Consider the following 17,265-nt stretch of genomic DNA (forward strand, 5'->3'; position numbering starts at 1 on the left):
AATACCTCCATTCACTCCAAAGACCTGAAAGGTTAGGGGACTACCTTTACCTTCAACTTCTTGATCTTCAGATTGTATAGCAAAACGGTGATAAAAGACTGGTAGGGGATTTGAGGAAAGAAAATTGAGGGTATGGGAATGCTTGAGCGCTGCTGAGAGACCATCATAATTGTCCAAAACACTTTTTTCATTTCATTTTATTACTGCAATTAATAATAATAAAAACTCGGTATGTTAATACAGTACCTTTAAAGCAAAGTTTATCAACGTCTATTTGACCAAAACAAACAAACAAAAACAGCAGCCATGTACTACTAAGTGGCTGCACAAAAGAGCATTATGACAGATGTGTACTGAGAAGCTATTCTCATAACAAAGGAACGTACAAGGTTGTACACAGGCACAACTTATAAAATGCCTGTGATCAGCATTCATTTGTTTTCCCAAAAAAACATGCATGTGCTACTTTACATATCACTGGGATAGCTAGGAAATTATTTACCAATGGTCCACAGTTCTTGTTCACATTTGTAAAACCTATATTCAGCCAATATTTTTAAAAAAAAAAAGCTGCTTAGGTATTTCATACACCTGCACAACATTTAAAAAATTCTGTATCAAAATATTTGCAAGATTACAATAGCATAATGTAAATCAGATGCTAATTGCTTATGAACAGTTTTATTTTGGATCAGTAACTTCTTTTGTTGGATAAATAGTTAAAAAAAAGGGCTGATTAATGGGTTTAAAAATAATAAAAAATGCAAAATTTGTAAAGAGCATACTCACACTCCTAAGGAGCATGCTCATAGCACTTAAGAACAAGGTTTATTCACCCAGGTAAATTTTCAGGGGGGGTAGATCAAACACTTGATAAGTTCTCCACCGAAAATGGGATAATCTAAACAAAAATGCAAACTGCAAATGAACAATTTTATCTTGGTTCTTTGCTTCCTGACCAAATTGTTGATTTCACGATCAGCGCAATCAGTAGCTTTCTATGATTTTTGTTGTCCAACGAGAATGACAGCAATAACTATCGTGACTTTTTAAAGCTCAGTCACCATTTATCATAAAGTAACAGTTCTATTTTTCTTGCAGGTGATTGCTGCCTCAATCCTGCTCAAAGCCATTTTAGATTGTCTCCCCTGCTGCATGCTGGATGATAACCTTCATAGCACATGCAAAGTTCCTTTTTCTCCATTCAGCTCAAGCAGCATTCCTGACAGAAACATGAACAAAACTTTTAATACCATATTATTATGTGTTTTAACTCATTCAATATGGCTCTATGTATGCAACTGAGCTGTAGCTATGAAGGCATTTGCATTCATAGGGACAAATCACATAGACTCCCCACTCCTGATTTACAATAATAATAACTAAACTTGTACATCACTGTTTCCATTGTGACGGTGACATCAATGGACTGTGCACAAAAGACTACACTGAAACCAACAGCTCACCACATAAATAACAAGTATAAGCAACAGCAAAAAGATGACATCATGGTAGATATGAACAAAGTGCCTGGGTAAGTATAGGAAACTGGATTATCAAAAGGTATTTCTGAAAGAAGTAGGGATTGTGGCTGAAAGCTTTAAAGTAAATGATTACAGTCTATAAAAGAATTAGTATGGTATGCATGTATATACTTATACAGGTAGTGACTGAACAATAGAAAAGGTTGCCATTTAAACTATCCTAAAACATGCAGAAATTTGTGAGCAGCAGGAAGAATCTTTGAAAGGTAAAGATTTCATTGTAACTGTAAACACAAACCATTGGAGATCTTCACAGTTGCACCTGGCACATTGACAACACAGGGGATTCCATACTCTCTGGCCACCACTGCTCCATGCGACACAAGACCACCCAGTTCAGTCACAAGACCAGCAATCAATGGAAAGTAAGGTGTCCAGCCAACATCAGTGAAGACTACCACCAAAATATCCCCTGCCTGAAAAAACAGTAGGAGTTCTCCAGTGTCAAATCCTGTGCCAAGTAACTGCTACTACTTTCTACTTGTACAAATATTTCAGCACAAATGAAACATCTTCAGGTACCCTATTGAAAATTTGCACCATACAGATAAAGTTTGTTTACCAAGAACCTTGCACATGCACATTCATCTAGCATTAGCAGAACAGTGGTTAAGGAATGTAAACGATAATTTACTGCAATCCTGTTCGTAAACTTTGCAAAAGCCTCTGACATAACTGAACATGATCTGATCATTAAAAAATTAAAAATTTACAAACTTAGTACTTGCTCCATCCAACTTCTCAAATATAAGGTATAACAAAAGTATGCTCGCCAGTCAAATACTAAGAGACAGAATGTCTCCTAGCCTTTCTACACTATTTTCTACTGAAATAATAAGAGGTTGCCTCAAACTCAATACTCCCATACTAAGAATCGACTTATTCAAGATGAGCCTGAAATATTCAGGAAGTATTCTATAGAACAGCCTTCCTTCACATCTACAACAAATGGAGTCCAGTCTATAACAATTCAAAGCAGGACTTTTCAAAACCTTTGATTGTTTGCAGAGACCTTCCATTAAACGCAACCACCCATTACCATGAAAAATGTACATGGACCCTATGTTCCTTATTTACTAGTCAAAAATCCCTGTCAAATTAGATAATAACCTGATATTCTATTTTTTGCACTTTAATGTGTTTTTTATAGTTAAGTAGTGTTTCAGTTTCCATTCCTTAGACTGGAGGCTAGATGGTAAAATGCATTAACTTTGCTTATTCTATTACCCTCGTTAAAAAAAAAGGTCATTTTGACAGAACCACCTCCCCTTCCTTGGTATATAAAATTCACTTATCACCTCAGATGATAACTGGAAGTATGAAATTACTTCTTTACCAAACAGCAGATAATAAAGATGCAGCAGATGATAATTAGATAATCAGTTTCACTCACTTGAATGGTTCGTGCTTCATGAAGAGTCAGCACAACTCTTGCAGGTCCCCTGACCACACCTCGACTGACTGGCATTCCTATATGTTAAACCAGTTAAAGTTTGTAAAAGTTTAAGCACAAAATTACTTGCGCACACACACCTACAAACAATATTTCCAGAAAATATATTTAGTTTTTTTAAATAGAAATTGATAATGGGAAAAAACAGAGCCTGTTTGCTGATGTGTCAAAAACTTTAGTAATTATTATTGATAATAATAATAAATGCAAAATTTGTAAAGCGTATACTCACACTCCTAAAGTGTATGCTCTTAGCGCTTAAGAACAAGAACGAAGCATGGACAGCATATGAGGGACAGGAAAACAAATAACATGTGAACAATAAAAGAATAAACAACTGTACTAAACAAAGAATAAAATCAAATACAGAAAACAAGAACAAGGAGATTAAATGTTAAGGGGGAAAAGGGTGTGTTTTCAGTGCACGTGTAAAGGATTCAATAGTGGATAGGTGCAGATTTGGAAAGGGAGAGAAAGAAAGGGAGAATTGCAAAATGCAACACAAGTGTTACACATTGCTTTACCGGTAGCTTTGCAATTTCTCTACCTTGTAAAGCGTAGGGTCAAAGGGTTAAAAGGATAGCATATCACAATATAGAGTTGAGACCATTCAGCATTCTGTATTCACTTTGATAAAAATTGCTTAATAATGAAAATTTCTTTGGTCCATAAAGTGCACCATCATAGTCTCAAGAGAATGTACACACTGCACACGTTTTAATTACGTCGAACTTCTGTAAAGTCGAAATTCTCCCAAACTTGAATTATAGTTGGTTGGCTTGCCATTAAAGCACATTAATGCATATTAATTTCCGTAGCTCGAATCGGCCTAACCAAAAACTTACACAACTCGACTTAAAGAAGTTCGACTGTATTTTGTCAAAACAACCACACACAATATATATGTAAGCTTTTAAAGTTGTACCTTTTAAGACTGCAGTAGCATCACCATCATCCTTGTCAATCTTCTTGGTTTCTCTCTCTATCTGAGGATTTAAATTGTCAAGTTCAAGATAACGTGTTGCAAGCTGCTACAACTAATTCTTTTAGATTATCTTTGTCTATCACATTTTGTCTTAAAATGACTGTTATGTTGCATGTGTTGTGAGGTCTAGAAGAAAATAGTGCTATAGGCAACAAAGACAGTTGAAATATGGCTGTCAAATTTGCCTCGCATTTTCAGTGAAGTGCCTTGCATCTGAAAAAGAGTCATTATATCACCAACGTGATGGTCTGAATCCTTTTAATCATAATACTGCTACAAGAAATCATCATACTGGTTTAGGGTATCCAAAAGAAAGCCTTGGAAAGCGGAGTGCCATTTGCTTATGTAAAACCTTTCTTCGACACTGTGCCCTGAAAGAAATTAACACAGGATGATAAAAGTCTGTAGTTGTCTCTCACTCACAATATATACATATACAGTTACATCTGTAAGACAATACATTAAATTTCATTAAAAAGAACATTTCAATCCTCCATGAAATAAGTTTCAAGTGAAAAGGTAAAAAAGAATTCAAGAGCAGGAAATAAATTTTAATTTACTTCATAATGAGTCGAGCTGAGCGAGTCTTTATCACTGTACCAATCTCATAGTGGGTCAAGAAAAACAGCAAGTCTTCCTCTGGTAATCGTCCCTGCAAATACAAAACAATTCTACTGATTATGATTCTGCTGATAGTTATGATTTGGAAAATGTAACAATGTGTTTTTGTTACAATTATTTTTATAAATGTTAAGAGAATCACCATGAAAACAAATAACTATGTGTGCCATTACATACAGACTCGAAGTTCCCTCTTTTCTCTCTATATCTCTCTCTCAGACACACACATACAGAATACCTCTTTCACCATGAGAGAAGCCAGTGTCCAATAAGCGCATTTGAAGATATCATTCAACACGATGGCGAGGGACTGTAACAAAATGAGAAGATAAGCAGAGCTGAAAAACACATAATGTACATTAGATTCTGTAATGCACATTAGATACAGTCACCTTTCTTGTTATCAAAGGTACTCTGCAACTTGTCAATAACCTCCCACCTATCTAATATGTTTAGGCGTGTAGTGGTGTCTTAAAAAAAAATCTCCTAACAACTTTAACCATGAGTCTGAAAACATGCATTTTATGGATGGTAAACAGTGAGTACATTATTTTTGTAATCCTTAGTAATTTTCTGTAAGGTGTGCTATCCATAAATTCCTCAAATGCATGTGACATTTCTTTTCTTTGCTCATCAAACCCAGCATCTCTATCAACAACTCTATTTTCATAATCCTCCCTCTGCGACCTTATCATAGGTAAGTCTGCTGCTATAAATATCTTTATTTCATCACTGACATTTTATCTAAATCCTCCTCATTGTTGTAGCTATCATACCTTGCCCCACTCACGATCTCCCACTGCCTTCCACATTGTAGGTAAGAGATACTGCATGATTTTCCTGCTCAAAGAAATATGTTACCAAAGTTGCTTTGCCAACAGATAAATCATGTCTTAGTAGCATTAGCAGAACATGTATTAATGGAACCATGAGTAAAGATCTTATAACATGGTAAGAATTTGTGTGACTTAGAAAGAAGATGAAGTGAAAAAAGAAAGAGAAACAGAGCAAAAGAGCAGCAAGAAAAACAAATACAGCAGCAATCAAAGACAGAAATCCCCAAAACCTAGCTAACTGTCATGCCTGGGAAATAACATCAGAAACAGGTGCATTGCCAGAAGTGCATGTGTTACTGCACACTTCATCTCTTTGTATTCATGTACAGGTGCACAATAGAAAGCCAGTCCCACAACATATTATCCAATAACTACACTCTTTCACTGCGGTTTAGAAGTGAACTGTACAACTAAGTAAGGCACTGAAAGGATAAAAATACAAAAACATTTGCATTTACCTTTTGATGAAAGGCAGTGGTGTTTTGATCTTGCTGACCAGCTGAGCGGGTGTTAGATGGTCTTTTGCTCTGCTCTCATAGGATCCCGTCTCTAAAATGACCTGCATTGTAAAACTGATGAGTTAGGCATATGCACATCCTCCCACCTCTCTTTTTGATTATTGCTGCTTTTCTTTCTCTTCCAGCTATAAATATTGCATCAAGAGTTTATTTCAAGTGTGTCTTCACATTCAGTTCATTACCAACTTACACTTTCATTATCCTGCATATTATTAAATTAAATATGCTTTCATTCTTAAGTGTTGAGATATTGACATAAAATGATGACTATGCCAGAATAATCTTCCATAAAACAGTAAAATTGAAATAAAATCACGCAAAGCCAGTAGCCGACAAGAATAAGCAGCAGCTGGCACCTCACCTTCAAAACATTTATCAGCTTGGAAGGGTCCTGGTGCCAGGATTTCTCTCTCATCTCTGCCTACAAAATACATATAATGACTGGTTTACAGTAATCTTTTTTTAGTTAACTGTGAAAACGTACTTTCTACTTTGTCTATATTTTAGGAATGTGGGGACTACCAACAGTCCACTGGTCAAGACGCCACCGTTCTTAATGGCTAGGGTGTGGGTCATAAATCTTGACCAGTGACAAGGGACATAATGAACAGGACCGCTGTGTTGAAGATTTTTGGTATGTGCGAGCTTCCCTGAATCAGTCCAACATCGGAGGGTGACCAAGGACATGCAAAATGTAGAAAGAGGCAACTAGGCATCTGAGTATGAAAAACGTATCACTTTTCCGAACCGTGCGCTAGCTAAAGGAGGGTCCATCTTGCGAAGATGTTAAAGCTTGGTGGAACAGACCGTGGCATTCGTGCAGACCGGGTCTCAGTAGAATAGTGCCATTATGTTGGTATGAACCCAGTGAATGTTGGATTATTTATAAACATATAGACTGTGGATTTTGACTATGTATTGTGGAGAACTGTTCTCTTCCTGTAGAAAAAAATATATATGTGGTTAAAAGTGAGAGACTTATACAACAGCAACAGCTAGAAAGCTAAGTTTATATTTCAAGTCTCAAACAATTATTAGAACTATTGCTCTATATATATATACTGTTTTATTGCATATCTCCTTTTAATTATATTTTGTTGTCTTATATACATTTTCATGGTATGAATGCGCCTGTTGAATGTCATGATGAGGGTTTGAATGAATGAATGCTAAAAGCTAGAGTCATAAGTGTCATCCAATTGCACACAGGCGATACATTACATATGATGATCCATTACACTAATGTGCAATTCTTCAAAATTTAATAAATAAACCCAGCAATGTTTGTATGTGGTTCTGGCTTTTCCCTAACCTCACCAAAAATGGCATGAATACAATTTTTATTTCTCCACCTCTTTCATTTCAGTACAAATGCTAGGTCTTGCCCCCCTAGTAAACCTCCCTCTTTGATCTGCTTCCCACGATGGCACAGTGCTCTAATAGTCTCTTAGGACACTGTACATTAGTGAGATTTCTTAAAATAAAATCATTTAAGGTCCCCAACAGAAAAAAGGATCATGAATAGAATCTGTCTTAGACATAAACACAATTAATCAAACATCAATTGCTACTCAAAGACAAATACCCCCAACACATATGATACTCTGAAGCCATTCCTTTATCCCATCTAGTATTTCATCATTAAACCATGGAATACAAGAATATTTCACTCACTTCTCGAACACATCTGTGTCCATGGCGTTGCAGAAAGATTTCCATTTTCTTCTTCAGTGTAAGGTACTTCTCACTTCTCATCAGCTGAATGCATTCCTAATAAACATGATGCTTGTGTTAGAGCAAATGATTGTAAGATACATTGAACATTTTCATGAGAGTGATGTTCTGGCAGGAAGGGTTTGCTCTCTGTCCTATTTTTGTCTCATCTGATTTCTTTCTTTGTGCTTGATTTGGTTCTGGTGCGTGTTTTTGACATTATTGTTGCTGTTCATTTAGAATGCGGATCCCCATGTTGGTGGCTATGGCTGCTCTTTGATGGGGAAACCACATGGTGCCATGAGCTTCAGTTTCTTTTGGCCTTTGTTGACCGGTGGATTTTAGTGTGTTTGGGGCTAATTGGTCGATCCAGATCGAGTGACTAATACTGTCTGTGGGATGTATTGCCTGAAACTGTCTTTACTTCCTTCTTGTGTGCTGTGCTGGCTGCAGATTGTCATTTGTGTTGTATGTGGTCACTACTACATCCCTACATCATTTGTTGTCACCTTATTTTGGCTTAAAGCTACATTGCTCAGTCTTCATTCTTGATCTTCATTTGTCATTGTTGACTGTGGTTACTGTGACCTGTAAAGTGCCTTGAACGTCTTAATAGGGCTGGGATACGGTGAATATTATTATTATCTTGTCCAAAGTATATACAATTAGTGTAAGCAGATCTGAAAAATGTGGCATCATTATACATCTGGAAAAATATACACAATCAGTGAACATTAACAAACTATGATATCATAAAAAACTTTACCTCATTAGATGAAGATAGGAACATTTCTTTCAGACCATCATCTACTATTTGTTTTGCCAGTTCCTGGAATGTTAAAAAAAAGTTAATAATAAAAAAAATTCTAATAACAACTGTTATATGTGATTGCTTTGTTTTTGCTGGTTAACTCTGAAACATATCAGTATCTGGGAGGCATTTGTTAAAAACATTCTTGGAAATAAAGTCTTGTATTATGTCATCACAGTCCTTCACATGATCACCAGAAGAGGAATCACACAAAAGTCGTTGATATTGATATCATGGAATATGTTAGATGGAATAATAAACCTACAGTTGCTAATCTGTGAGGCAGCTATCAAAGACATATTTCTCACAATTGATAAAGACAGCTATCCTGCCATCCACATAGAACTGTGAACATCATCAACAATATTGCAAAACAGTATTGTACAGCAGAGGTTCAGCACACACGCATCACACTCAAACACACACACATGAAGGTCTCTGATATAACCCATAGGATCAACAATGTATGTGCGCACACACACTACCCCCATAACAAATGAAAAAGGAAAAAAGTCTTGACGAGATGCATAAAAAAAGCAAAGAAGAGTTGAAAGTAGCATATCATACACACCTGCATTGCACCAGGAACCTCTGCGCTATAAACATTGCTGCACTGAGACAAGAGCAAAGCTATGTCACTATAAACCTGTGTTGTCACATCTGAAAAAACGCTCTTCATTCTTCACTTTTTATCACAGGAGATGCATTTAGCAAAGAAAAAAATAATCTTTTTCATCAATATTGACAGACATGAAAATAGATTGTTAAAAACTCCCACAACATCCTGCACACCAATGAGAGACTAAATGTGACTGACAACAATGTACTACTCACACATCCCCTCATCAATCACCTTTCTGTGCATTTACCATCTCCCCACTGCAGGCCAAGATGAAGCTGCAAGTTTCTATTCTGCATCTTTCAATGTTTAACAGGATCACTGCACTATATGTCTCATCAAGTTAAAAGTATAGCATTTTAACACTTGAGTGAACGTATATCTACTATTTATATTATTAATAATAATAGTAAGATTTATATAGCACATTTCTCAACATATAGGTGAACTCAATATGCTTTACAAGAGATGGGGTGGAAGGAGAAGGGGCGGGGAGTAGGGAATGAGACTGCGCAATAGAGATGGATATCACATCAGGTAGAACACATGTATGGGGTAGAAGCTGGTTTGGTGGCCAGCTGAAGGCCAAATGGTTACAGCACTGGTCAGAAGCATTGATTAGCCAGCAAGTTTTTATTATGCCTGCATCCCTTTGAGATAAATTTATATCTCTCTAGCAGGAGTTGCAAAGCCCATGCATGATGATAATAATGATAGATCTTTGGTGCCTGATGTACTCTTGGGTTACAACATAATGAAAAGAACCATTTTGATATATGGATTATATAGAGATACTGATGTTGTTAATAAAGTATTATGTTTTTAACCTCCCTATGTCATAATGACTAAACCAGTGACATCAAAGGTGACAAGTGTCTCTTTTTTGTCTTGCTTCTGAACTGTGTTATTATCAATACAATAGTAAAGTCTTCCATGGCTCCTAGATAAAAGCGGTCCGGTGGCGCAAAGGTTAGCGCCTGTCACCAATACAGTGAAGGTTTGCTGCCTTGAGTTCATTTCTCGTCTCGGGCACGCTGTTCTTTCTCTGCACGTGGCATCTGTTTACAGGGCTGGCTGCTTGCGGTAATATAGCCTTAGTTGCTGACACGGCGTAAAACACCAGTTCCTCCCCCCCCTCCTAGATAAAGCTTAAAAATACAGAGTATTGAGTAACAAAGACATTCACAGAAATGGATTAATTACATGGGGACAACCCAGTGAAAATAAAGAAACCCATTTCTTACCCATGCTGCCCTGTGAAAGCAAGGATAAAGAACGACTGACCAGGAGCCTGACCTGGCGCTGTTGGCTATTGACCAATGCCACATCTATTTATAAAAAATCAAAAATTAAATAACCATTAGTTCTGATTTACCAACAAGTTGCTCAGTTGTCTTGCTATGTAAATTCTTGTGCTTCATGTGTCTGATTCTACTGATCTTTGGAAATGACAGATCAAATGTTTTGTTTTTATTACTTCCGTGAGTTTTTGCTGTGTCTACACTTCTCCACGGCCACTTCTTCTGCATTTGTGAATCTGACATTGGTCTGTTTGCTGACAAAGGTGCTCTGCTGCTTGGTCAGAAGGATGCTTTATCTGACTCTGTCTCTCACTTTGGCATGACTCTGTGCCAGCTTCTTGATCATTCTCTGTCTCCTCTTGCTCTGGACTGACCACCAGATCCTTGATTCTCTCAGGAGATCAGCTTTGAAGTTCTAAAAGCAGACTGAGCATGAAAGTCTGGTCTTGAATTTTATTGTCAGATCTTTAGTGAGAGAAAATCGCTGGTCAAGAGCATCATCACCAGGGCCAAAACTAAATATTTTGAGGATCACATTCTAATGGTCTCCTCTACCACAGAACTTCTTGGCTTCATCAAGTCTTCCCCTTTGCCAACCAGTATAACCTTAAAGTCATGTCTGAGATTTTTCTTTGAGAAAGCCAGCAGCATGAAGTCTCAGTGAGACACCGCTTCTTTTATCTCATTTTCCCTCTCCCTGCCTTCTCTGGATCATGTTTGATATGCTTTTAACCACTCACCATTGATTACATGCAGAAACTGATCACTAAGAGATCACTGTCAAAACTTGTTTTGACCCATTGCCCATGGTTCTTCATGCTGGGTGTCTCAACACATTTTAATGGCAATTGCTGATAATCAACACCTCCCTGTCTACTGTTCCAACAGTTTGCCAACTCCTCAAAATGTTTAATTTTAAGGCTAATGAACTTAGAACTGCCATCCTATTTCTAATATTACCTTTTGGTCCAAGCTGTTAGAGTGTGTAAGCCTTAACCAGCTTAGTGAATCAGTAGAGCATGTCTTATCAAAATTAAGTTTTGTCTACAACCATTCAAGATTTATTTTCTAAGACTACAACTCTAATTTCTGAAAAGCAATGTTCGCTATCTGAGATAAGACAGAAGAGTTGAGTTGAGTGTCATCCGCAAAAGACTGCATTTGTTTGGACTGGTGAGCAAAACTTATTAAAATCTCGGATGAACTCACTAAGAATTTTCTATGTCACTTACGTCATCGTAGTCCTGCAGGTGGTCATCGATTTCCTGATATAAAGTAGATGCAGTCATACCGTCTCTATACAGCTTGTAAGTATGGAGTCTCTCCTCCCAATTTTTCATTGCATGGCCAGCTTTGTTCAGGGACTACAATTAAAATTAAAAACATATGCTTTAGTGTTAAAGATAAGTAAATTAAAAAGAGATGTATAAAATTAACATATAAAAGATAAGTACAGTGATACCTTGGTTTTCATCAATAATCTGTCCAAAAACAATCAGCGAAATTCGAAACCGACAAAAAACGAGGCAATTATTTCCATATTAATCAATGTAAATCCAATTAATTCTTTCTAGCAACTTCAAAATACATAACCAAAAGTATATTTTACAGAGAATAAATATAGTGTTAAATACTACAAACAATAAGAAATTACACTAAATGCTGTATACAAAGTAATCACATGTTTTCTCAGTATTAGCAATCGCAATCAATTTAAAAAACCCACAAAAACACTGGAAAGAAATGAAATAGTTTGGTTGATGCGCAGGGTGATACACAATGAAAAACAATGCCACACTGAGCAGAAGAATGCGTGGGTTGACTTTTGTTTTCAGAAACTTGGCAGTAAGGTCATGCAGGCATGCCAGCGAAATCCAAGGCAACTGACAAAAACCGAGACAAATCTTTCATGGGCAAAAATTTAAATTAATGTAAACTGAAACTGATGATAACCAAAGTCAACAAAAACTGAGGTATTACTGTATGTATAAAAGACCCGTATGCACTTATGTATAAAAAGACAGGTATGTTATTCAGCATAGTAGCTGTCTGTACCATCAACACATATTTAAATAGATTTAGATGGAAAATTCTACTAATAATTTTAGCAAATAAACTTCGACCTTCACAGATTGCTACTGAAGTTTATTCAACCTTTTATCTCACAGGTGTGGCCTGTAAGGATTTCCACTGAAAATCCTGCTTAAAAGATAACATGATAGCTCTTCATCTCACCTTCATCATTTTAACGCCATTTAGCCAGCGCCTTATGGAACCAGGTGGAGTTTTGCCGAAGTACTCTTTCACAGTTGTGATAGGCAGATCATCCCGGACTTCACCCAAAATGCTTACCTGCAATGCCTCCATGTTTGAACCAGTAACTGCCACACAATTAAGAGCACATTCCTGCAAAGAACACATAACAAAAAACACCATAAGGTTACATTTGAAATTTCATTCTAAATCTGCTTCAGTTTCTGATGTGGTAACAGGAATATAATTTAATAACCTAAATAACTGAGAGTGATTATTGCTGCACTTATGGCAGTAAGAAATACTGAATGCACTAATCTGATTTCATGATATCTTCGAATTCTAGGAGGGTTCTTCATGCATATAAGCCATTTTGAACTTATAGTTTGTTAGCAAAACATAAGTAAAAAAAAAATTTTAAAACACTAGTGAAAATTTCAAACCTCTAGGACAATGGAAAGTGGGTGAAAAATCAGAACCAGAAAGACAACAACAAACAAACATTGTGAGTTAAATACAAGTGTGTAAAAAAAGTGTAATACATGGAATCATAGATGAACCCCAAGATATGTGTATGATTCAAAAGTACAAAAATAAAATTATGATACATCTCAGAACATGATTGACGCAAATTATTCTTTAATTATAATTCTTCTCTAGTACATAAATTAGCAACATAAATAAGTTGTGATCTTGTAAGAAAGACCAAGTTTTAATCACAGTAAATATTTAATCTGACTGCTGCTGTATCTTGTAAGCAATAAGACACTGACCAGAATAGACACAAAGAGATTGTTTCCATAGGAATAAGACACCATTGGGATGATCAATTACCAGCAGTCGGAACCCTGTGTATGATTTAACACCTGCAATCATGGAACATGCTTAAAGTACAGGCATTTTCTGAATCACAGAAAAAGGTTGCAATAGATCTGCCTAAATACTGCCGTGGTTAAAAAAATAGCCTAATTACATCCATGGTTATTCTTTAATGTCTTGTTACAAGAAATTATAACCATAATAAGGAGAGGTTTAATTTTTTTTTCATAGCAATTCAGTACTATTCTGATTTTTGTAAATCCTTGTCTCTCTCCTCTCATGTCACCTTTTTCTCTCTCTCTCACACATATACACGCCATAAAAAGATAGACAAATAAATGCTTAGAAATAATGGAGTATTCGTAGGCATACGTATGCAATTTAATTGTGGAACATATTATTAGGGCAGACAATAAAGTTTGATAATAGAAATGGAAAACAGTGCATTTATGTGGAAAGCAAATAATTGGCCATATGCAAGAAGTGTGAAAACAATGAAATGCTACATCCCATGTTGGCATTATATGCTCCATTTCTACAGCCATGATCTGCTTCAGCTGTTCAGTCAGCCTGTGGTAAGAATAACTGAGAAGGCACTGCTGCAAGTGGTGAATGACTTATTGTCTGCTTGCGACATGACATGTGATTTACATCTTCCTAAATTCAGTGCTGGATCTAATGGTTGTGTTTGATACATTGTCTTGATTTGGTCTCATGGATTGGACAATTTCCTTCCAGTGCCTTTTGTGTAAGATTTCAGTTCTCTGCACTGCTTTGTTTTGAAATGTGTTCTGGTCCCCCTGCCTGATTGCAGCCAGTTTGTAGTAGTTTGTAGGCAACACATCTTTGCCTGCTCCTTTCAAGACCTACCTGACTGGTCGCGAGTTATTACATTTTTGGGAGGCAGAGATAAGATATAAGATAAGATTTATATAATGTATTCTGTGAATTTCAGCGCCCTGAATTTTTTTGAATTTAATTTCAAAGTTGGCGATTTGCACCTATAATCAATAAGTCATGCAAATCTCTCTCCTGCTTTGCAATAACATGCAATGTCACAGCCAATGGAGTCCACACAGTGTCTTGGTAAGCATATAATAGCCAGAAGTAGGAGCAATATCATCAGTACATCAGATGACTTCATTAATTATGCTCTATCTAATAGTGAAGACGAGTATGAAACACTGCTGTCTAGCCTTGAAAGTATTACACCTTACATGTTCCAGCCTGAAGACTGTGAAGGTTCAAACCCCAAAACAATATGCTCATTGCAGCAGAGGACCAAAGATTGATTTTACAGTAACCTCATGGTAGAGCATCGTCAAATTTTTGCAAAGCTGCAGGTGATCATTACAATTTATGTTTGTCAGTTTAATGAATAATGTGCAAAGCTTCAAGTGGGAAAATTTATCATCAGGATTAATTTTCACAGTTATATGGGTATGGTTATTTTATACAGTTATACAGTTGTTGGTGTAAATAAAGAAAAGAGCAAAAAAAATATAGAAAATCAGATATATTCTTAAAAATTTTCTTCTCATTTACTGTGTGCACGTTCTAAAAAAAATATTGTGTCACAGTGCGCATGCAGTAAACTATTGTGGCTTGAAAAGTTGAATTTGTAAGTACAATTAATTTTTCAAGATGACTTCAGGCATTTGTGCAGCTATACTCTGTTGTTGGCAGAAAAAAGTATGCTTCTGTATAACAGTGGCTAGATACGACCCCGTGTGGAGGATAAGAGGTCTTTTGCAGTACTCAAAAGCCCTCTTGCTCCTTCATGTACATGTGTTACTGGGTAAGATTGTCCAGAAAGCAAAGTGGTTTTCTATTTGTTTGCAATACGTAATGAGTACTGTTGTAGGGAAATTTGATGTCATCGGGAACAAAGTTGATCCATTGTCTTTCAAATTGATGAGTGATCCTTTGGAACGTATGCATACTTAGTGTTCTCATGCAAGGTGTTTTCTGTGCATTCAATTGGCACACATGTTAGTTGTTTTCCAGGTAGGTGTCTGTGTTTTGGCGTTTTGAGATTCGGTATTTTGCAGGGCAACTTGCCTGTGGTCAGCCATGATTCACCAGTGACTGACACTAACATGCTTCAGGCTTGAATGGATGATTTGAAAAGCAAGGAAATCTAGTGGGTTTTATTTTAATTTCTCAAGATTTGTGTTTCTCCTTGTTTTAAGGCATTAATAAGTGATATGAAGGAATATTTTGAGCACAATATGTGTCATCAATTGGGTAAAAGGTCCTTTAAAGTATGGAGTGCCCAAGACTATGTTCCTGGGCCTCTTTTATTCAATGTGTAAATCCTACCCAACTTGGTCCCACCGTATAGTTACTTTGGCTAAATAATCTCGTTTACTGATAATATACACTTGCTAGTGTCTGGCCTCACTTCCAGCTTAAGCAGGCCTGCACACCACACAACAAACAGTATACTCTGTCAAAGCTGTATGTTCTAACAAAATTGAAATTAATGACAACAAAACTGAGGTCTTTGAATAGTGTTTGCAAATTGAAATGTGTGCCATCTTCTACTGGCTTTTACATTCGGTGTAGACAACATATTTCTCTCCCCCAGACCATCCAGAATATTTGCTGTTACCTTTGTTGCATCATAGTGTCTTGAATGGTGCAACCTGCAAGTCCTTCTTTCTTGAGCTTCACAGACTCAGCCCATCCAACCCTTCCAACAGTTTCTGCTGCCAAAAGCACATGTCTGCTTTTAGTTGTTGTTCAGGCTAGATAGCTTTGCAACTCTCTTCATTGATCTAGTTGCCTACTGGACAAAACTTCAAGGGACTCAAAATAATCTTGTCATTTTACCTTCCAAGGCAAGATTGGGACCATGCTACGCCTGTCGCAAGCTTTGCTGGGTGCAGTTGAAGGTTGCCACACTGTGTTAAATGTTTTTTACAGACTTCTCCATAATCAAGCCTATATTTTCCAATTATCCTCAGCCATGCACTTTGTTCCCATGTGTGTCATCTGTTTGGCGACGCTTTGTATATTTAGTATGCTTCACTATGGCTTCGTTTGAAGTTAATAATGAGCTCATATCATTCACGGTAAAAGGAAATTGCTTTACAATCAAATTTTATTTATTCTTTATTAATTGGAACGACACCACTTTCTTTCAAAATGAACAGATGTAAATAACAATAAAAGCAAATAAATAAAGATTGCCTTTCTGAATGTTTTTTTCTCTAGCAATTTACCATGTGGTGGATAAATCAAGCAAATTTAGGATGAAACTAAACATCAAAAGCAATTATGGAAGTGAAAGGCAATGTTGTTGAAATACTATGTGGATGATGCAGAAATAATATTACCTTTTACCCAGTGTTTTACTAGCTCTTAAAAATGTTGACAGAGTGAGAGGAGTGGCTGCCCCTGCAATCATTTCACTGCAACAACAGTGCGCATGAATGTTGATTAAAGGATATTGGTGAACCTGAAAACATCTTTTAGTCTTGGATAAATAGCGAAATTGACTGAAAAATAATTGACATCCAAGGCTTTCTCATGAAAAATGAAATCACTGTGTGACTACAACTTACTAACAAGACACAATGGTAACAGTAAATGCCGAATACATGCTGGATCAGTTGTAGCCCACTTTAAAAGACTCCAATGGTTCTAGCTCTTTCAGGCACAGTAGTGGGAATTCAAATTTCTGAACCCTGATTGATGTGATATTGGATATCTCTCAAGCCAAATCAAGGTGGTGCCCTTGAGCTTGGCCCTAAGGTTCTCAAGTGTCCAGGCAAAGACACAGCCCTG

At 36.6% G+C, this 17,265-nt stretch overlaps 2 protein-coding genes across 10 annotated transcripts in view; both read right to left on the bottom strand.

The window, feature by feature from the left end:
- Positions 1-182: 182 nt before the first annotated feature.
- Positions 183-9,197, bottom strand: LOC112576576 (putative phosphoenolpyruvate synthase). Its single transcript, XM_025259137.1, has 13 exons — positions 9,053-9,197; positions 8,437-8,499; positions 7,632-7,727; positions 6,319-6,378; positions 5,898-5,998; positions 5,380-5,443; positions 4,842-4,913; positions 4,543-4,634; positions 4,275-4,353; positions 3,923-3,983; positions 2,938-3,014; positions 1,783-1,960; positions 183-1,222 (listed from the first exon to the last, which is right to left on the bottom strand). Exons 1-13 carry the CDS (start codon positions 9,158-9,160, stop codon positions 1,173-1,175), a joined length of 1,101 nt encoding a protein of 366 aa, XP_025114922.1. The 5' UTR covers positions 9,161-9,197; the 3' UTR covers positions 183-1,172.
- A 1,087-nt stretch (positions 9,198-10,284) lies between these two features.
- Positions 10,285-17,265, bottom strand: part of LOC112576575 — a 36,407-nt gene continuing 29,426 nt past the window's right edge. For all 9 annotated transcript variants that reach the window (XM_025259133.1, XM_025259132.1, XM_025259126.1 and 6 more), the window contains 3 exons: positions 12,637-12,807; positions 11,634-11,765; positions 10,285-10,428 (listed from right to left, as the gene is read on the bottom strand). In XM_025259133.1, the coding sequence (XP_025114918.1) occupies positions 10,300-10,428; positions 11,634-11,765; positions 12,637-12,807 (432 nt within the window). In that variant the 3' untranslated portion in view covers positions 10,285-10,299. The remainder of the gene's footprint in view (positions 10,429-11,633; positions 11,766-12,636; positions 12,808-17,265) is intronic.

This window comes from Pomacea canaliculata, linkage group LG12 (genome assembly GCF_003073045.1).
Source record: "Pomacea canaliculata isolate SZHN2017 linkage group LG12, ASM307304v1, whole genome shotgun sequence".
Lineage (NCBI taxonomy): Eukaryota > Metazoa > Mollusca > Gastropoda > Architaenioglossa > Ampullariidae > Pomacea > Pomacea canaliculata.